The following is a 21,928-nucleotide window of genomic DNA, read 5'->3' on the forward strand; positions in this document are numbered from 1 at the left end:
TTGTAAAAGAGATTGTTAATCTCAATGAGACTTCTCCTGATTAAATAAAGGTTAAATTTAAAAAAAAAAATTTAAAATGAAGGGACATGATGGCCCCTTGGACAACAGTGAACATAATATGGTGGAATTCTGCATTAGGATGGAGAGTGACACGGTTAATTCAGAGACTAGGGTCCCGAACTTGAATAAAGGATACTTTGAAGGTATGAGACGGGTATCGGCTAGGATAGACTGGGAAAATATACTTAAAGGGTTGACAGTGGAGATACAATGGCAAAGATTTAAAGACCGCATGGATGAACTCCAGAAATTATTTTCCTTGTGTGGCGAAAAAATAAAACTTGGAAGGCGGATGATGAGGGAAGGATAGTGTTAAATCCAGGGAAGAGGCATTTAAATTGGCTAGAATAAGCGGAAAACCAGAGGACTGGGAAAAATTTAGAACTGAACAGAGACCAAAGGGTTTAATTAAGAAGGGGGAAAAGAGCATGAAAAAAAGCTTGTGGGGAATATAAAAACTGACTGTAAACGTTTCTTTAGGTATGTAAAAAGGAAAAGATTAGTGAAGACAAATGTAGGTCCCTTACAGTCAGAGACAGGTGGGAAACACGGAAATAGCAGAAGAGTTAAACCAGTACTTTGGTTCCGTCTTCACTAAAAGCCACAGACAATCTCCCGGATATACTCGGGGATCGAGGATCTAGTGGGAGGGAGGAACTGAAGGGAATCTACATTAGTCAGATAAAGGTGTTTGGTAAACTGTTGGGACTGAAGGCAGATATGGTCTGCTTCCCAGAGTAGAAATCGTGGATGCATTGGTGATCATTTTCCAATGTTCTCTCGACTCTGGGTCAGTTCCTGGGGACTGGAGGGTAGCCAATGTAACTCCACTTTTTCAGAAAGGAGGGAGAGAGAAAACGGGGAATTATAGACCAGTTAGCCATGCATCGCTCGTGGGGAAGATGCTGGAGTCGATTATTAAATATATTTAGTGTTCACTGTAGTAACAACGTTTGTCTGTTGTTTGCACTGCGGTTGTGTTCAGGGAACTGACATGTCCAGCGGTATGAATATTGACTTCTGCCCTTTCACCCAACCATTCCAAGTCACCCTTCAGCCTCATAGCATCCTCCTCGCAGCTCACATTGCCACCCAGCTTGGCAACATCTGCAAACCTGGAGGTATTACATTTAATTCCTTCGTCTAAATCGTTTATATATATATTGTAAATAACTGGCGTGCCAGCACCGAGCCTTGCGGCACCCCATTGTGCATCGCTGCTTGCAATTCTGAAAAGTATCCGTAAGAGAGGCGCAAGTAATTCAAACCTGGAACCACAGGAAGTTGAAGCACCCAGTCCAGTATTAAATATACACTGTACATGTAATTGATACATCAAGTACTCTAACGGTTTAAAACAAAAACGTTTTTACCTCTCTTAATGTCACCGGTCACTTTGCTGAACACCGTGTTCAACAAAAATGGGTGATTGAACTTTCCAATTGCCAAGGCACCGTCTGCTACCGACAGCGTCCGTTCTTCATCACTCACCCTGCATGAATTAAACACCCGGTTATAAGACCCGCATCAACGATTTCTGTGTTCAAGAAGGAACTGCAGATGCTGGAAAATCGACGGTACACAAAAAAGCTGGAGAAACTCAGTGGGTGCAGCAGCATCTATGGAGCGAAGGAAATAGGCAACGTTTCGGGTCTGAAGAAGGGTTTCAGCCCGAAACGTTGCCTATTTCCTTCGCTCCATAGCTTTTTTGTGTATCAACGATTTCTGGGTCACTTTCCAAAAGAGTGCAGATAGTCTCACCTCCTCTTCTGACGAGTTTCCTCCTGAAATATATAACATCAGAAAGATCCATTAATTTACACTGAGCGACCACATCGTGACAGCAGAAATGTCATCCAAATTGTTACAATATTCCTACAGATCTTTGCTCTCGTTGCTGATGGAGCGCCCCATCAGTCCGGTATTAAGTATGAATAAAGTAGTATTTAATACTGGACCTATGGGGCGATTCAACGTCCTCTGGTTCCAGTCATGAATTACATAATTTGTCCAGCAAGGGTCGCCCTGTACTCATTGTTACCATATTGCGTTTAATATCTGTGTGACAAGCCATGGAATTTTCTTCTATCCTATTCGCCAACGATCCTACATTGCCACTTCAAACACCCCCTGGTTCCTCTTGCGATATAGGTCAGCAAGAGGGGACCCATATCGTCTATGTCTCCACAGACATCATGTTGCCAGCTTGTGACCAGATGTTCATGTCAGACATAGAGAGGATCTGGCTTGAACCACATGGAAATTATGACACTGCTCAATGTGATAAGTACAACTACTCTTCCCGATAAAGATGCAGCCAGCCCTGCCATGGAATGGTGTGTGTTAATGGGAGTAAGACAGTAATATGGCACCGGAGAAAATATACCATTTATTTGGAGACACAAGATGCTGCATAGAGTGGAATGGTGATCAGGCCAGCCAGGATCTGAGGAAGGAAATGTACACATGACGCGTCTGGACAGGAGCCTCTTTCCATCTTATGGAACAGATGGGAGAGTGCTGGTAAATAGAGGCGGAGGGGAGGAACTGGGGCAATAAATGGCAAGAGATACGTGAATTTGGGCGAGGATGACTGGTGAGTGGTGAGTGGTGAATCTCTGGAATTCTCTGCCACAGAAGGTAGTTGAGGCCAGTTCATTGGCTATATTTAAGAGGGAGTTAGATGCGGCCCTTGTGGTTAAAGGGATCAGGGGATATGGAGAGAAGGCGGGTACAGGATGCTGAGTTGGATGATGAGCCATGATCATATTGAATGGCGGTACAGTCTCGAAGGCCGAATGGCCGACCTCTGCACCTATTTTCTATGTTTCTATGTTTCTATGATGACAGACTGATTGATGGCACTGCTGATGGCGAAAGGGAGAAAACTTGCAACTGAATTGGAATCTGAACAGAGAGAATGTGCTGGGTGCCAAGTAGGATGGGTTGGGGATCAGCGGTTGGAGAAGGGGAAGCAACATGGTGACGGGGATTTGGGATGAAAATAAATACCTGTGGGGGACAATTGGATGAACAGGGAGATCTGGAAGGGATAAGGTTTACCTGTAAGATTCAGATTCAGATTCAGATTCAGATTCAACTTTAATTGTCATTGTCAGTGTACAATAACAGGGGAATACAATGTACATGTTGTTGGGTTGTAGGTTGCTCAAAATATGAGGTGTTCGTCTTCCCTTCCAACTGATTGGTTTCAATCAGCCCTGAATTATTGGGGAATTCTGCATTTATCGCACACTTATCCACTATTTTGTGATTGTGCCCTGACACTGAATCAAAGTGAATATGTAACTCCTTACCTTCAGAAATATCAAACTGTCCATTTGATTCATCCGCTCCTGCAGCTTTAGGAGTTTCTCTTGAATAGAGTTTAACTTCTCTTGAATCTCTTGTAGATTATTCTCCATTGGGTTTAGAACTCTCTCCTCTTCTTCCCGGAGTTCCTTGTGAAAGGACCGCTCTTCCTCATTGAGAATCTGGCGCAGTTCAGCAAATACAGATGTGATGTGGGTCAACACATTCTGTGACTGTTCCTGTCAAATGAAAGATGAAGATGAATAATATCGAGCCTGGAATCTAAGACAATAGCACAAAATCAGAGAAGGGAAACTGGATACCTTACCCGAACTCCAGAAATCTTCTGTTTCTGCTGCTGCTCCATTTGCTCCACCGCTGATTTATTTTTTGTGACAATCTCTAAGGATGTTTTAATCTGCTCCTGTGGATTGAGATTCAGATTCAGTGAGTAAAAGAATTAGACCAGACAGAACCAATGAACTGTAGACACGGAACTGCACATGAAAGATTTACAAATAGATACAAACTGCTGGAGAACTCAGTGGGTTAGGAAGCGAATCAAGGCTGTCTCACCTGGAATGATTGCTGGAGTCCTGTAAGGGCGAAGGTATATGGGGACAGGTGTTTCATCTCCAGCGGTGACTGGGACTGGGGCAAGTAACTGGGCAAAGGGCTGGTTTTGTGTGGGAGTCTGTGTGAACCGAACAATCGCCAAGGGAGCGCGGTCCGCAAAATGCAGAAAGGAAATTCTGATAATGAAATTCTGTTTGTTTTTACCTTGTAGCTTTCAACGGCTTCTTTAATCGGCAGGAAACGGTGAGAGTTGTGTTCCCGCGCGTCTCGGCAGATCAGGCAGATCAGTTTCTTGTCTGTTTCACAAAACAGCTTCAGTTCTTCCTGATGTTTCTCGCACTGAAGTTCTTTCCCTTCCGTGTTCAGGCTCAATTCTCTAGCTTTCTCAGACAGACTCGCCAAGGCCCAATTCACCCTGAGGGTGCGGTCTGTAAACTCCTCTCTACATTCCGGGCAGGAGTTCCTCCCCTCCCTGTCCCAACTCTGTGTGATACAGGAGCGGCAGAAGTTGTGCCCGCAGTCCAGTGTAACCGGATTGGTGAAGAAATCCAGGCAAATGGGACAAATCGCGTCTTCGGTTATACTCTGGATCTGGTGTTTCGAAGCCATTTTAACTCCGACCACTTCCTGCTTCAAAATCCTTCCCCCTTCAGGAAGCTGCCAACCCGCACAGAACCGCAGGTGTCTACTGCGCCGCACGTTGCAGTGCGCCGGGGAATTGATTCTGTGTTGAATAATAGGAGGTAAACAAAAATGCTGGAGAAACTCAGTGGGTGAAGCTGCATGGAGAGAATGAATAGCTGACGTTTCGGGTCGAGACCCTTCTTCATACTGATTATCCGTGAACGTCGCCTATTCCTTCACTCCACAGACGCTGCCTCACCTGCTGAGTTTCTCCAGCATTTTTGTCTACCTTCGATTTTTTTCCAGCATCTGCGGTACTTTCTTAAAGACTGTGTTGGATAATGTTGTTTTGCTGCGAGTGTTCCGGGCGAAGAGCCTCTGGCAATCTCCCACTGATTTCACCGCAGCAAGCGGCTGGTAACTCGTTAAACGAGTCCGAATATTACGGGAGGTAGACAAAAATGCTGGAGAAACTCAGCGGGTGCAGCAGCATCTATGGAGCGAAGGCAATAGGTAACGTTTCGGGTCGAAACCCTTCTTCAGACTGATCGGGGGTGGCGGGGAGAAGGAAGGAAAAAGGAGGAGGAGGAGGAGGAGGAGCCCGAGGGCTGGAGGATGGGAGGAGACAGCAAGGGCTAACGAATATTACACGAACCGGGCGGCCGAGCTCCGCGCAGTCTAAGGAAGGGCAGAAATGAAATGGGAATGTATTAAGTTATCTCTGAGTAGATTGTGAAGCGGTGGTTAAATATCAACTGAACAACTGCTGGTAAAATAATGTCTCCAATAAAATAGGGGACCTGGAGAGAATATTGTGTTTTGAGGTGCCGGATTCGCGACAATCGCTGCATAAAAAGTAGGAAAGCGAATAGTCTGTTACTGCGTGGAACACATTCATCTTCTCTGTGAAAGTCGGCTCGATTTCCACTGGCCTTCCTATGCTGAAGGACCCTGACATTAACCCTGCATGGCCCAGCTCTGATGTAAGATCAGAGGGGGGATCTTATAGAAACTTACAACATTCTTAAGGGTTTGGGCAGGCTAGATGCAGGAAGATAATTCCCGATGTTGGGGAAGTCCAGAACAAGGGGTCACAGTTTAAGGATAAGAGGGAAGTATTTTAGGACCGAGATGAGAAAATCATTTTTTACACAGAGAGTGGTGAATCTGTGGAATTCTCTGCCACAGAAGGTAGTTGAGGCCAGTTCATTGGCTATATTTAAGAGGGAGTTAGATGTGGCCCTTGCTACAGGGATCAGGGGGTATGGAGAGAAGGCAGGGATGGGATACTGAGTTGAATGATCAGCCATGATCATATCGAATTGCGGTGCAGGCTCGAAGGGCCGAATGGCCTACTCCTGCACCTATTTTCTATGTTTCTATGATTTTGGCCACTCAAGTTTTCCCTGAAACGGCGACAGACACGGCGAGAAAGCGGAGGGAAGAGTCGGGGTTCGAACAGAGGAAAGTGGGAGTTGATTGGAAATTGGCAGTGAGGGAGATGAAGCGTTAAAGCGGTGAACTAGAGGCAAGAAATATGTTCACGATGTTGGGGGCGTCCAGAACCAGGTGTCACAGTTTAAGAATAAGGGCTGAGCCATTTAGAATGAGACGAGGGAAACTTTTTCACACAGAGAGAATTGTGAATCTGTGGAATTCTCTGCCTCAGAAGGCAGTGGAGGCCAATTCTCTGAATGCATTCAAGAGAGAGCTGGATAAGGCTCTTAAAGATAGCGGAGTCAGGGGATATGGCGAGAAGGCAGGAACGGTGTACTTATTGTGGATGATCAGTCATGACCACATTGAAGAGCCGAATGGCCTCTACTCCTGCGCCTATTGTCTATTGTCTGTTGTCTATTGACTGATCTAAACTCGCACCTATTTCTGTTCAGTGTGAGTTCCCTTTACACCTCAATTCCTCCACCTTTCAACTATTAATCTATGTCCCCTTCACATATTTTGCAATAATCTACATAGGACGAAGTAGTTTAGTTTTGTTCAGGTGAGTTTTGATTATTGTCACGTGTATCGAGGTACAGTGAAAAACATTTTTACGTACAATCCAGTCAGCGGAAAGACAGTGAATGTGTCTATCAGTGTGATTGACTTGAACTATTATGACCATGGACTCTTGTGAAGAGTTTGACTGTTTAAACTTGACACCAGCTGGAAATGAAAGGGACAATGATGACTGTGATGGTTGGAACTTTAAATCATTTAAATTCACTGATCATAATATGCATGATTTTGAACAAGATATTGACCCTGAAAATAATTTTCTTAACAATATAAACAATAACTGCTGTTATTACTCTGAACATCAATTCAATATGAACATAAAATCAGATCATGGAATGTCAATAATTCATTTCAATAGCAGAAGTTTATATGCAAATGTTTACAACATCAAAGATTACTTAAGTCATCTAAACAAACCATTCAATGTGATAGCCATATCTGAGACCTGGCTTAGTACTGAAAAGGGTGTGGATTTTGCGTTAAATGGATATGAACTGAATTACATATAGAGGAAAAATAAAAAAGGAGGGGTGGCTTTGTATGTAGATAAAAGATTAAATTATAAAATAGTGGAAAATATGACAACTAATATTGATGATGTGATGGAGATTATTACTGTAGAAATCTACCTGGAAAAAAAATCAAAAATGTAATTGTAAGTTGTGTATACAGAGCACCTGGTTCCAATATTGGAATATTCAAGAATAGTATGGAAAGATTGTTTGCCAAGAAAGATCACAGAGTTGTGTTCATTTGTGGGGATTTTAATTTAGATCTCTTAAATTCCAACAAGCACAAACAGACTGATGAATTTATCGATGTATTGTTCAGTATGAGTTTTTTTCCACTTATCACCAAACCAAGTAGAATAACATCTGACTGTGCAACTCTAATAGACAACATATTTACAAACAGTATGGACAACAGCATAAAGAGTGGGTTACTACTAAATGACATCCGTGACCATCTGCCGGTTTTTGTAATGTTTGTTTGTGATTATGTTAAGTGTAAGGATGTTAATAAGATTAGATACAGGAGAGTAAGAACAGAAGAATCTATAAATAAATTTAGAAATGTATTACTGACCCAAAATTGGAAACAAGTGTTTAAAGGGACTGATACCAACAAGCGTATGAAACATTCCTGATAATATTTAAATCATTATATGATGAACACTGACCTTTGAAACAACACAACAAGAAGCAAAAATATATAGATAGGCCATGGATGACAAAAGGACTACAAAATGCATGCAAAAAAAAAAATATCTTGTATAAAGAATTCATAAAATTCAGAACTATAGAAGCAGAAAGTAAATACAAAATACAAAAATAAATTGACTAGTATTATGAGGATATGAAAGAAAGATTATTATAATAAAATATTAAACTATAATAAAAATAGTATCAAGGCATATGGAATGTGTTAAATAATATTATCAGGAATGGATCAATGAATATAAACTACCCTCAGTATTTTAAAGACAATGATACAACTGTAAGCGATATGAATGATGTGGTTAATGGGTTTAACAAATTTTTTGTAAGTGTGGGACCAAAACTGGCAGAAGGAATCGATAATCCACAGTCAGAGGAAGGAGAGGGGAAGGTTGTGGATTTGTTACACAGCAACCCAAACTCAATGTTTTTGAAAGCAGCTGATGAAAAGGAGATTATTGACATTGTTAGTAATTGTAAGAATAAAAGGTCTACAGACTGGAATGACAATGATATGGCTTTAATCAAGGTAGTCATTGGTGTAATTGTAAAACCCTTAACTTATATTTGCAATTTATCTTTCAAAACTGGTGTATTTCCATGTAAAATGAGTACTGCCAAAGTCATCCCACTATACAAAGCTGGAGACAGAAATCAATTTACAAATTACAGGCCGGTGTCGTTATTCTCTCAGTTCTCAAAAATATTAGAAAAACTGTATGTAAGTAGATTAGATAACTTTATCGAGAAACACGAATTGCTAGTTGATAGTCAATATGGATTCAGGTCAAACAGATCGCATCCATGGCATTAATGGAGTTAATTGAAGACATTACCAGTTCTATAGCTAACAAGAAATATGCAGTGGGTGTATTTATAGATTTGAAAAAAGCATTCGATACAATTGATCATCATTTGCTAATCAAAAAACTGGAAAAGTATGGAATCAGAGGGGTTGTACTAGAGTGGATGAGAAGCTACATAAGTAAAATACATCAGTTTGTGCAAATAGGGGACTGCAAATCAACATGCTTAGAAATAACTTGTGAAGTCCCACAGGGGTCGGCTTTGGGCCCCAAATTATTTATTTTGTATATTAATGATATAATGTAGGGTGTCAAACATCTTGAAATTTGTGTTATTTGCAGATGACACTAATATTTTCTGTGATGGGGACAATTTGCAGCAGCTTTTGGAGGTGGTCACAGCAGAAATGAGTAAACTAAAAACATGGCAACGTTTCGGGCCGAAACCCTTCTTCAGAGTCTGAAGAAGGGTTTCGGCCCGAAACGTTGCCGATTTCCTTCGCTCCATAGATGCTGCTGCACCCGCTGAGTTTCTCCAGCCTTTTGTGTATCTTCGATCTTCCAGCATCTGCAGTTCCTTCTTAAAAACTAAAAACATGGTTTGATTTGAATAAATTATCATTGAATTTAAACAAAACCAAACTTATGCTGTTTGGAAAACGCAAAATAAATACACAAGTAAAAGTAATGATAAATAATGTTGAAATAGAAAGAGTGTATGAAAATAAATTTCGGGCTGTGATTCTTGATCACAAAATCTGCTGGAAACCCCATATAAAACATGTGAGAGCAAAAGTAGCACGGAGTATTGGAGTGATGGGGGAAAGCAAGGCATGTTTTGAATGAGAGAGCACTGTATATTCTGTACAGCTCACTTGTGTTACCGTATTTAAATTACTGTGTGGAAGTATGGGGCAACACCTACAAAACCACCTTACAATCACTAAGCACACTACAAAAAAGAGCTATTTGTAGAGTAAACAATGTAGGATATCATGAACACACCAATATACTGTATTTAAAATTACACACCTTAAAGATTAAGGATCTGGTAGAATTTAAGACTGCACAAATAATTTATAAAGCAAAAAATAAACTGCTACCTGTAAACATACAAAAACTGTTCAAAGACAGAGGGAGGTTATAACTTTAGAGGGAAACTAAACTTGAAACAGCATTATGCTCGGCCCAATTTAAAAAGTATGTGTATTTCCATTTGTGGGGTGGTTTTGTGGAATGGTCTTGACGAAACGATTAAACAAAGTATGAATATAATGCAATTTTAAAAAATGTACAAAAGATATATCTTTGAAAAGTACAGTAATGAGGAAGGAGAATGTAAATCTCACAGATGTTAATGGTGCTTGTTCTTTTTGTTCTTTTTTTCTTAATAGCTTGATTGGAGTAGTTTTATTTGAATTGTCTGTTTAGTTTATTTTATTGAATTTTGCATTTGTTAATGGTGAAGAATGGGGGTAAGACTTGACAAGCATAGGCTTCTTCCTATCCCTTTTCCAACGAGTCTAATGTGTATTATGTTGAATTTGGCTTTTGATTTTTTAATGTATGTATGTACATATATGTTATGTATATGTGTATATGTATGTATGTATATATGTACATGTATATGTATGTATGTATTTATGTATATACTAGACCAAGTGCAGACCCGTTGGGTCTGTTTCCCCAATGGCGTTTGCGGGGCGGGGGCGGCTGCGGCATCAAACTCACATTAACCACCCCCCAAACACACCGGTGGGGGGAGGGTGAGAAGAAGGGAGGGAGGGGAGAGGAGGAGGAGGAAACGGGATAAATTTGGGAGGGAAAGGAGAGCGGGGTAGTGGATGAGAGATGGGGAGAGAGATGTGGGGGAGGGGGGATGGGGAGGGAGGGGAGGAGGGAGGGATGGGGAGAGGGGTGGGGGGAGAGAGGGGAAAGAGTGGGGAGGTAGAGTGGAGGGGAAGGGGGAGAGAAGTGGAAGAAGTGGGGGGAGGGAGGAGGAGAGGGGTAGGGGAGTGATGGAGAGGGACAGAGGGTAGGGGGGGGGCGGTGAGAGGGAAGGGGGTGGGTGAGAGAGGAAGGGGGTGGGGAGAGAGGATGGGTGAGAGGGAGGGGTGATGAGAGGGAATCAGAAACTGGAATTAAGTGCAGAGTAGCATTCGGAGCTTCGAGCCTGCACACCATTCAGATGTCATGGGATCTCAGAAGATCCGTACCTGCCTCTCTCATAGGGTGGAGGGGACAGAGGGGAGGGGAGGGGTGGGGGAGAGAGGGGAAGGGAGCGGAAGAGAGAGGGGTGGGGAAGGGAGAGGCGTCGGGTAAGGGGATAGAAGTGGAAGAATGGGGAGGGAGGGGTATGGGGAGTGGTGAAAGAGGGACAGAGGGGTAGGGGTAAGGGGTGGTGGTAGAGCGGGAAGGGGGGTGGGGGAGAGAGGGATGGGTGGGAGAGGGAGAGGGGTGAGGATGAGGGAAACATAGAAACATAGAAATTAAGTGCAGGAGTAGGCCATTCGGCCCTTCTAGCCTGCACCACCATTCAATATGATCATGGCTGATCATCCAACTCAGTATCCTGTACCTGCCTTCTCTCCATACCCCCTGATCCCTTTAGCCACAAGGGCCACATCTAACTCCCTCTTAAATATAGCCAATGAACTGACCTCAACTACCTTCTGTGGCAGAGAATTCCAGAGATTCACCACTCTCTGTGTGAAAAATGTTTTTCTCATCTCTGTCCTAAAGGATTTCCCCCTTATCCTTAAACTGTGACCCCTTGTTCTGGTCTTCCCCAACATCCGGAACAATCTTCCTGCATCTAGCCTGTCCAACCCCTTAAGAATTTTATACGTTTCTATAAGATACCCCCTCAATCTTCTAAATCTAGCGAGTACAAGGCGAGTCTATCCAGTCTTTCTTCATATGAAAGTCCTGACATTCCAGTAATCAGTCTGGTGAACCTTCTCTGTACTCCCTCTATGGCAACGATGTCTTTGAGCATTGGGCATTGTGACATCACACGATGGAACGTTCATCAGGGGCTGGGGCTGCTTCTATGGGTGAGAAGCCAGTATTTTCTGAAATATTGGGGGGGGGGGGGGGGGGGGGGGGTGTGCGGCATCACACTCACATTAACCACCCCCCAAACACACAGGTGGGGGAGGGGGGGTGAGAAGAGGGAGGGTGGGGAGAGGAGGAGGAGGAAATGGAACAGATTTGGGAGAGAAAGGAGAGCGGGGTAGGGGGTGATGAGAGGGGGATGGGGAGAGAGAGGTGGGGGAGGGGGGATGGGGAGGGAGGGGAACAGGGAGGGAGGGGGAGAGGGGTGGGGGGAGAGAGGGGAAAGAGTGGGAGGGAGAGTGGAGGGGGTGGGGGGAGAGAAGTGGTAGAGTGGGAATGGAGGAGGAGAGGTGTAGGGGGAGTGATGGAAGACGGACAGAGGGACTAGGGGAAGGGGGCGGGGGGGGAGAGAGGGAAGGGGGTGGGGTTTAGAGAGGGAAGGGGGTGGGGGGAGAGAGGGATGGGGAGGGAGAGGGGGTGAGGATAGGGAGGGGGGAGGAGAGAAGGGGGAGAGAAGTGGTAGCGTGGGGAGGTGAGGGAGGGGTTAGAGGGGTAGCGGGAGTGGTGGAAGAGGGAACGGGTGAGTGGGGGAAGAGACAGAGGGTAGGAGGAAGGGGTGGGGGAGAGAGGGAAGGCAGGGGAAGAGAGAGGGGTGGGGAGGGAGAGGGGTGGGGTAAGGGGAGACAAGTGGAAGAGTGGGGAGGGAGGGGTAGGGGGAGTGGTGGAAGAGGGACAGAGGGGTTGGGCGAAGGGGGCGGGGGAGAGAGGGAAGGGGGTGGGGTAGAGAGGGAAGGGGGGTGGGGGAGAGAGGGATGGGTGGGAGAGGGAGAGAGGTGAGGAGAGGGAGACATAGAAACATAGAAATTAAGTGCAGGAGTAGGCCATTCGGCCCTTTGAGCCTGCACCACCATTCAGTATGATCATGGCTGATCATCCAACTCAGTATCCTGTACCTGCCTTCTCTCCATACCCTCTGATCCCTTTAGCCACAAGGGCCGCATCTAACTCCCTCTTAAGTTCCGATTGCACATATGTGAACATTGGGCATTGTGACATCACACAATGGAACGTTCACCATTGGCTGGGGCTCCTGCAAAGGCATATGTAAATGGATCCATTCCGATTGGACATCTGTGAGCATCAGGCATTGTGACATCACATGATGGAACGTTCATCAGGGGCTGGGGCTGGGGCTGCTTCTATGGGTGAGAAGCCAGTTTATTTTTGAAATATTGGGGGGAGGGGGGAAGGATTTGATTAAAAACGTGTACTTAAACACGACGAAATGTAATGAGGAGCGGATACTTAGAAGGAAAAGTGAAATCTCTACCGAAATGGAAAAGATGTCAGCGATTCTGCGTCTGGTTTCGGAGTTGCAGTGAATCAAAGGAAGAAAGGCGGCCAGCAGCCGTCCATGTAAATGGATCCATTCCGATTGGACATCTGCGAGTATTGGGCATTGTGACATCACACGATGGAACGAATCAAAAGGAAGAAAGGCAGCCGGCAGCCGGACGGACGGCAGGCGACAGGCACACAGTTTTATATATTAATAGATAGAATAGATAGATAGATGTTCATGGCTTGGATGTGAATGCAGGTGGTGTGATTAGTAAGTCTGTTGAGGACTCAAAAATTGTGGAGCCCACATTCTGAGAGGGTGCCCATTCTCCACACCCCCCAGACAGTGGAAACATCCTCCCTGCAACCAGTCCACTGAGCTCTGTAGGAACTTTGTGTTTCACTGAGATCTCCTCCAATACACCCGAAAATCGAAGGTGGACAAAAATGCTGGAGAAACTCAGCGGGTGCATCAGCATCTATGCAGCGAAGGAAATGGGCAACGTTTCAGGCCGAAACCCTTCTTCAGACTGATGGGGGGCGGGGAGAAGAAAGGAAAAAGGAGGAGGAGGAGATAGGAAAGGGAGGAGACAGCAAGGGTTAACAATATTGTGAGAATTCAATGTTTATACCACCAGGATGCAGACTCCCCAAGCGGAAGATGAGGTGCTGTTCCTCCAATTTCCGATGTTGCTCACTCTGACCATGGAGGATGCCCAGGACACAGCAAAGATCTTATAGGATCTTTGGGACACAGGGCCGCTATAGGATCTTTGGGACACAGGGCCGCTATAGGGAGGTTTCACGGCAATCGGGTCACAACCCATGACCCGTACTGTTGCTACACTACTCCAAATGGATTACACGCGATGAACTGCAGGTAGGCGCTTACCATTGTTTCCAGCGTAGCGGCCCGTTAAAACCCGCTGAAATTGTCAATTTTTGCGCTGTAAATAGCGAAGAGTGAGGAGGATTGCGAGATTGTGGTGGGGATGGAGGAATGAAGCCGGCTATTCAGATATGGAGGCAGATCGGAGGAAGAAGATATTGAGGTGAGTGGTAATTTGAGGTCGTTAAAGAGGAGGTAGAGGTGTGGGGTGGAGCCACCATGATCATAATGAATGGGGGACGCCATGAGGGGCCAGATGACCTGCCCCTGTTTCTTTCAATGGAGGGTGAGAGAGAGGGAGGGGTGGCTTGGACCATGGAAGGAAGCAGAGGTTGAATGATCAGGTGTTAGACAGAATGGGTGGAGACTTGTGGTTGTAGGGTCACTGAAAGAGAGGGGATTCACGGGTGGATTTGATGGGTGTGTACAACCAAGAACACACTGATCTCATTGTGAATCAATATATGAACTTCACTGAGGAACTTGACAATGTGCCACATATAAGGATGGTCCAGAAAGTGAAGGCAGGTGGGATCCAAGGCGAGCAGGTGAAATGAATCCACAATTGGCTTGGTGGTTGGGTAGAAGGTAGCGGTAGAAGGATGAGTTTTCTGCTTGGAGGTCTGTGACTGGTGGAGTGCAGCAGAGATCGGTGCTGCAACCTTTGCTGTTTATGTTATATGTTCATGGCTTGGATGTGAATGCATGAGGTGTGATTAGTAAGTCTGTTGAGGACTCAAAAATTGTGGATAGCGGGGAAGGTTGTCAAAGTCTGCAGCAGGATATCGGGTAAACTATCAAAATTGTATTCGAATGCAGGGATATCAGATCAAGAGAGCAGGTTTATCTTCAGAGCAAGGAATTTTAAAGTGGATCTGAGTTGGAAGTTTTCTTTACACTGAGAGTGGGTGATATCTGGAACATGCTAGAGGAGGTGGTGGAGTGAGATATAATCACTATCTTTGAGGCACTATATGTGAGGTGCAGAAGAATAGCGATGTAATGTGGAAAAAATCAATTAGTACAGCTGGGGAAAAGGTGGACATGGACGTGATGGGCCAAAGGGCCTGATTCTGTAATGTACAACCATGGCTCTCAGCTCCAAGAGCACTGAATGACTGGGTCTCCACAGCTACCAGTGCAGGGAATTCCAAATGTTCCCCAGTCTCTGCGTGCAGTAATGTCTCCTTATCTCTGTCCTACATGGTGCAGCTCACATTCTGAGAGGGTGCCCATTCACCAGACCCCCGACAGTGGAAACATCCTCCCTGCAACCAGTCCACTGAGCTCTGTAAGAACTTTGAGTTTCACTGAGATCTCCTCCAATACACCCGAACTCTCGAGTACACAGTACATGCAGATGGAACTAAAATTGGTGACATTGTGGAGAGTGAAGAAGGTTATCTGAGAGTAAATGGGATCCCTGTGAACTGGGCCAATGGGCTCAGGAACGGCAGGTGGGATTTATTCATGTGAAGGTGAGGTGATGCACTTTGCTGAGACAAACCAGGGCAGGACATACACAGTAAACGGGGAACATTATAGAACTGAGAGATCGCGGGCTGCAGGTACACAGTGCCATGGAAGATGCAACAGGGACAGGCAGGGTGGTGAAGAATGTGTTTGTCACTCATGCTTTCATAGGTCAGGATATTAATTACAGCATTTGATAAAATAAGGTTGTTAGCAAATTAGAGAGGGTGCAAAAGGATTTACAATCATTTCATCGGGCGCTTTTATAGACGTGTATAAGATTTATATAATGTGCACAGATCAGGTGAATAGCCACAGTATTTTGCCCAAGGCAGGAGAGTCTAAACCTCTGACTCTATGATGCTTCCCAGCTGATGAGTTTAGTGGTAGATCAATTCTCTAATTCCCCTTCAGTCCACAATAGAACTCCTTTGCATCTACGTATTGCTTAAAGATGTATAGAAATGAACTGCAGATGCTGGTTTAAACTGAAGATAGACTCAAAGAGCTGGAGGAACTCAGCAGGACAGTCAGCATCTCTGGAGAGAAGGAATGGGTAACGTTTCAATTCGAGACCCTTCTTCAGACTGGTTATGGATAAGGGAAACAAGAGATATAGACGATGATGTAAAGAGATAAAGAATAATGAATGGAAGATATGTAAAAAATAACAATGATATAGGAGACAGGCCATTGTTAGTAGTTTGTTTGGTGAAAATGAGAAACTAGTGCGACTAGGGTGGGGGAGGGATAGAGAGAGAGAGGGAATGTCGGGGCTACCTGAAGTTAGAGAAATCACCATTTCATACCACAGGGCTGTAAGCATCCCAAGCCAAATATGAGATGCTGTTCCTCCAATTTGTGTTTAACCTCACTCTGACAATGGAGGAGAGCTAGGACAGAAAGGTCTGTGTGGGAATGGGAAGGAGAATTAAAGTGATCAGCAACCAAGAGATCAGGGAGGTTCAGGCAGACTGAGCAAAGGTGTTCAGCGAAACGATAGCCCAGTCTGCGTTTGGTTTCATCAATGTATAAGAGTCCACATCTTGAACAATAGATACAGAAGATGAGGTTGGAGGAGGTGCAAGTGAACCTCTGCGTAACCTGAAAGGACTGTTGGGGTTCCTGGACAGTCAAGGGAGGAGTTATAGGGACCGGTGTTGCATCTTCTGCGGTTACATGGGAACGTACCTGGGGAGAGGGTGGTTTAGGTGGGAAGGGATGAGTTAACCAAGGAGTTGTGGAAGGAGCGGTCTCTGTGGAAGGTAGAAAGGGATGGCGATGGGAAGATGTGGCTAGTGGTGGGATCCCATTGGAGGTGGCGGAAGTTTTGAAGGATTAGTTGTTGTATGCGGCGGCTGATCGGGTGAAAGGTAAGGACAAGGGGGACTATGTCTATGTTGTGACTAGGGGGAGGGGGAGCAAGGGCAGAGCTGCAGGATACCGAGGAGACACGTGTGGGCCACATCTATGGTGGGAGAGGGGAACCCCCATTTGTAATAGACGTCTATCGATAGTCTATTTCCTGTGATGGAGACTGTGAGATCAAGAAAGGGGAGGCTGTCGCAGATTGTCCAAGTAAATTTGATTGCAGGATGGAAATTGGTGATGAAGTTGATGAAGTCCATGAGTTCTGCATGGGTGCAGGAGGTAGCACCGATGCAGTCATCAGTGTAATAGAGATAGAGTTCAGGGATAGGGCCTTGGAGGATTCCAAGGAGAAGTTATTAAGAGCGAGAACCAGCTCCGCTGGGCGTAGTAGTGTTAGTGGAGGGAAATTGGATGGTTCTGCGGTCGAGGAAGAAACGGAGAGGGCTTTAAGTCCTTCCTGGTGGGAGATGGAGGTGTAGAGTGACTGAACGACCATTGTAAAGATGATGGGGTGGGGGCTCGGAATGTGGAAGTCATTAAAGGGATGAATGGCATGGGAGGTCTCTCGGACATAGGTCGGTACAGATCGGATGAGAGGAATAGGATGGAGTCGAGGTACGTGGAAATCATTTCAGTGGGACAGGAGGAGGCAGAAACAATGGGCCTGCCAGGGCAGTTGTGTTTATGGATTTTGGGGAGAAGGTAAAACCGGGCTGTGTGGGGCTGGGAAATGCTAAGGTGTCAGGTGTACGGCTTAAAGGTGTCAGAAACAAGAATAATGGAAAAGGTACAAGCTTTACCTCGCTTGAAGTCATCAGATATTTTTTTGAATGCCGTGAACGAAGCAGGGCAATGAAACTTTTCAATCGGCAAGGCTTCATCTACCACCGACAGTGGTTTGGCTTCATCACGAACCCTGGAAATATTTAACAGCTGGTTATAAACTGAGCATTAGAAATGTTTTGAGTTGTTCCACAAAACACTTACAATGTTTCCACAAGACAATGTCCTACCTTCGCTTGCAACCAGCTTTCTCCTGAAAGAAATAAAACACAAATCTCAATTGATTGAGATGGACCGTCCTCATCCAGACAGCGGGAATTTCACCAAATTTCTACAACCCTCTGATAATTCCCATTTCCCAACTCTTATCGACACTGTCATGCAGACAGAAAGCGGATATTGTCGCAGAGATGTAGAACGATGGGGGAAAGCACAAGGAACGTTCATGAGAATGACGTCATAACTGAGGGAATGGAACTTAATGAAAAGACTGGGCAGGTCGTGGGATTTCATCTGGAGAGGATGTCAGGATTGATGAGAGGAAATTTAATATTATTGGTGGATTTAAATAGGTGGGGATGAAATAATATCTCAAATCGAAAAGGAGACCAATAATCAAAGCTGAAATGTAACTGGTCTTCAATTATTACCGAAAGGAATGCAGTCATGACAACATGGACCTCACTTGCATTGGAGGGACTGAAGCCAACAGCAGAGATAAATTTAAATGCAAGCGGGATAAACACATTAGGGCTCCTGGAATTTGGGTTAATGTTACCGGGTGTGGAGAGTAGATGGGAGGGATGATGAGTGGAACAGAAATCTTGACTGGATAGGATGGGCCAAATGGCCTGTCTATGATGTCATTCTATGGTGAAACAAAGTGGCCAAACAAACAGAGCAAATTCCCCCAAGGTGACCACCCACTGCTGATGGGAACCGGATATAGATGATCAATCTGATGTGTGCGCCACGTTCTAGATTTCAATGTTAATCCACACAATGTGGTCATGGCTTATCTAGCCCAGGACTGAACTCCTCCTCTTAGCCCCATTCTCATCGATTACAATTCCCCGATTTTTTTTAAATGTATCTTCCTCTGGTTTAAAATATGTCCAACATGTAAAACCTCTCAAGAGTCTCTTGGTTGGAGAATCCCAGATATTCACTGCCCTCTGTCCATTCGTGGTCCTTGGGATCAGATAAAGGTCACCTGTCATTGTTCTAAACTCCACATAATACAAACACCTCTGTACATTCCCGCCAGACAGTCCTGAGATCCCATAGATTCAGCGGGAGGCCAATTAGTTTCTGAACAACAACAGCTGGAACAGAGGGAACATTTACTCAGTTCTGAATTACTGGTAAATGCATCATTTATTTCTGAAATGTCACCTACCATTTTGTGACTGCGCACTTTCACTTCACCAAACTGTAGTGCAGGGTAGGACCTGAGGTCATCAGATATTTTTTTGAATGCCGTGTTGAACGAAGCAGGGCAATGAAACTTTTCAATCGGCAATCTACCACCGACAGTCGTTTGGCTTCATCACGAACCCTGCTAATATTGAACAGCTGGTTATAAACTGAGCATTAGAAATGTTTTGAGTTGTTCCTCAAAAACTTACAATGTTTCCATCAAGACATTGTCCTACCTTCGCTTGCGACCAGCTTCGACCCTGAAATAAATAAAACACAAATCTCAATTGACTGAGATGGACCGTCCTCATCCCGACAGCGGGAATTTCACCAAATTTCTACAACCCTCTGATAATTCCCATTTCCCAACTCTTATCACCACTGTCATGCAGACAGAAAGCGGATATTGTCGCAGAGATGTAGAACGATGGGGGAAAGCACAAGGAATGTTCATGATTCTTTTATTTGTTTTTAAATCGTTGAATGGGCTCGCCCCGCCTTACCTCTCTGAGCTGCTCCACCTATATGCTCCTGCCCGGTGCCTCAGGTCAGCTGATCAGCTGCTCCTTGAGGTACCAAGGTCTAAGCGGAAGCTCAGAGGGGATAGAGCCTTTTCTGTTGCTGCTCCGGCACTCTGGAACACCTTGCCGTTGCACATCAGACAGGCCCCCTCACTGTCCATCTTCAAATCCTCCCTAAAAACATATTTTTATTCTTTGGCTTTCGACACTGGCTGAGGCATTGCTCCTGTTTTTAGTGCTTTTAATGTCTTTTAATTTTTAGTGTGTTTTTTATAGTCCTTCGTTTTACGGTTTTTAATGGTTTTTAATTGTTTGTAATAGCTTTTTGTTCATGATTTCTCATGTACAGCACTTTGTGGCAACTGTAGTTGTTTAAAGTGCTTTATAAATAAAGTTATTATTATTATTATTATTATTATGAGAATGACGCCATAACTGAGAGGATGGAACTTAATGAAAAGACTGGGCAGGTCGTGGGACTTCATCTGGAGAAGATGTCAGGAATGATAAGAGGGAATTTAAGTTTATCGGTGGATTTAAATGGGTGGGGATGAAATAATACCTCAAATCGAAGGCGAGACCAAGAATCAAAGCTGAAATGTAACTGGTTTTCAATTATTACCGAAAGGAATGCAGTCATGAGAACATGGAACTCACTTGCATTGGAGGGACTGAAGCCAACAGCAGAGATAAATATAAGTGCAAGCGGGATAAACACATTAGGGCTCCTGGAATTTGGGGTATTGTTACCGGGTGTGGAGAATGGATAGGAGGGATGATGAGTGGAGCAGAAATCTTGACTGGATAGGATGGGCCGAATGGTCTGTCTATGGTGTAGAATGAGATGTCATTCTATGGTGAAACAAGGTGCACAAAACACACAGAGCAAATTCCCCCAAGGTGACCACCCACTGCTGATGGGAACCGGATATAGGTGATCAATCTGATGTGTGCGCCACGTTCTAGATTTCAATGTTAATCCCACAATGTGGTCATGGCTGATCTAGCCCAGGACTGAACTCCTCCTCTTTGCCTCATTCCCGTCTATTACAATTACCCGATTTTTTTTTTAATGTATCCTCCTCTGGTTTAAAATATGTCTAACATGTAAAACCTCTCAGAGTCTCTTGGTTGGAGACTCCCAGATATTCACTGCCCTCTGTCCATTCGTGGTCCTTGGGATCAGATATAGGATCACCTGTCATTGTTCTAAACTCCACATAATACAAACACCTCTCTACATTCCGGCCAGACAGTCCTGAGATCCCATAGATTCAGCGGGAGGCCAATTAGTTTCTGAACAACAACAGCTGGAACAGAGGGAACATTTACTCAGTTCCGAATTACTGGTAAATGCAGCATTTATTTGTGAAATGTCACCCACCATTTTGTGACTGTGTACTTTCACTTCACCAAACTGTAGTGTAACCCCTCACCTTCAGAAACACCACACTGTCTTTTTGATCCATCTGTTGCTGCAACTTTAAGAGTTCCTCCTGAATAGATTTTAAATTCTCTAGAATCTTTCCAAGATTTATCTCCATTGTGTTTAGAAACTTCTTCTCTTCCTCCCGGATATCTGCCAGTGTGCGCTGCTCTTTCTCAGTGAGAATCTGGTGCAGTTCAGCATACTGGGATGTGATCTTGGACTGAAGGTCGTGTGATTGTTCCTGTGAAATAAAAGGTGAAGATCAATATATAATGTCACTGGTTGTGTTTCCTCACGACTTTGACCGTAACATTTGTCCTGGACATATTTTATTTGCTTTGCCAATTCAATTCTTTGTCTAAATGCTTCTGAAATGTCGTGAGGGTAATGTTATAACCCATCAATCCTCTACCCCTAATACAATTCTCTGCTGCCTATTCTTTTTCACGTGCCCATTAATTCCCATTTATCCGTCCACCACCCACTTTCCCAGGGATTATAACAGAATAGAATTCAATTGCTTTTTCTATCAGCATTAAGCTGTGAGACCTGTGCTGCTGCCCAGATGCACAAATCAAACAGATCAGTTTCTTGTCAGTTTTACAAAACAGCTTCAGTTCTTCCTGATGTTTCTCGCACTGAAGTTTACTTTTCTTCGCTTTGAGATTCATGCTCAGTGTTCGAGCTTTCTCAGACAGTCTAACCAAGGCCCGATTCACCCCGAGGGTGCGGTTTGCAGATTCCTCTCTACATTCCGGGCAGGGGTTTCTCCCCTCCCTGTCCCAACTCTGTGTGATGCAGGAGCGGCAGAAGTTGTGTCCGCAGTCCAGCGCCACCGGATCGGTGAAGAAATCTTTGCAGATGGGACAAACTACCTCCTCGGTCCAACTCCCGGCCGGGCGTTTCGCAGCCATTTTATTAACTCCCGCACTTTCTTTGCTTTCTGGTTTAAAACGTTTTCACTCCACGTGTAGTTGCAGAACCCCTGCAGTACCGCGAGTGTCCACTGCGCTCGCTGCCGTCCCGGGCAG

The 21,928-nt window shown here is 44.6% G+C and overlaps 1 protein-coding gene across 1 annotated transcript; it reads right to left on the reverse strand.

Moving 5' to 3' along the window:
* Window positions 1–1,333: 1,333 nt before the first annotated feature.
* LOC116989857 (nuclear factor 7, brain-like) lies at window positions 1,334–4,781 on the reverse strand. Its single transcript, XM_033047426.1, has 5 exons — window positions 4,153–4,781; window positions 3,701–3,796; window positions 3,378–3,611; window positions 1,822–1,844; window positions 1,334–1,552 (listed from the first exon to the last, which is right to left on the reverse strand). The coding sequence occupies exons 1-5, from the start codon at window positions 4,555–4,557 to the stop codon at window positions 1,405–1,407; spliced, it is 906 nt and encodes a 301-aa protein (XP_032903317.1). The 5' UTR covers window positions 4,558–4,781; the 3' UTR covers window positions 1,334–1,404.
* Window positions 4,782–21,928: the final 17,147 nt, after the last annotated feature.

This window comes from Amblyraja radiata, chromosome 30 (genome assembly GCF_010909765.2).
Source record: "Amblyraja radiata isolate CabotCenter1 chromosome 30, sAmbRad1.1.pri, whole genome shotgun sequence".
Taxonomy (NCBI): Eukaryota; Metazoa; Chordata; class Chondrichthyes; order Rajiformes; family Rajidae; genus Amblyraja; species Amblyraja radiata.

Coding starts and splice junctions, on each gene's coding strand:
- LOC116989857 (XM_033047426.1), bottom strand. CDS start 4,557: ATGGCTTCGAAACACCAGATCCAGAGTATAACCGAAGACGCGATTTGT. Junction 3,612..3,700: donor AGAAGATTTCTGGAGTTCGG/GTAAGGTATCCA, acceptor TTCATTTGACAG/GAACAGTCACAGAATGTGTT. Junction 1,845..3,377: donor ACAGTTTGATATTTCTGAAG/GTAAGGAGTTAC, acceptor TATATATTTCAG/GAGGAAACTCGTCAGAAGAG.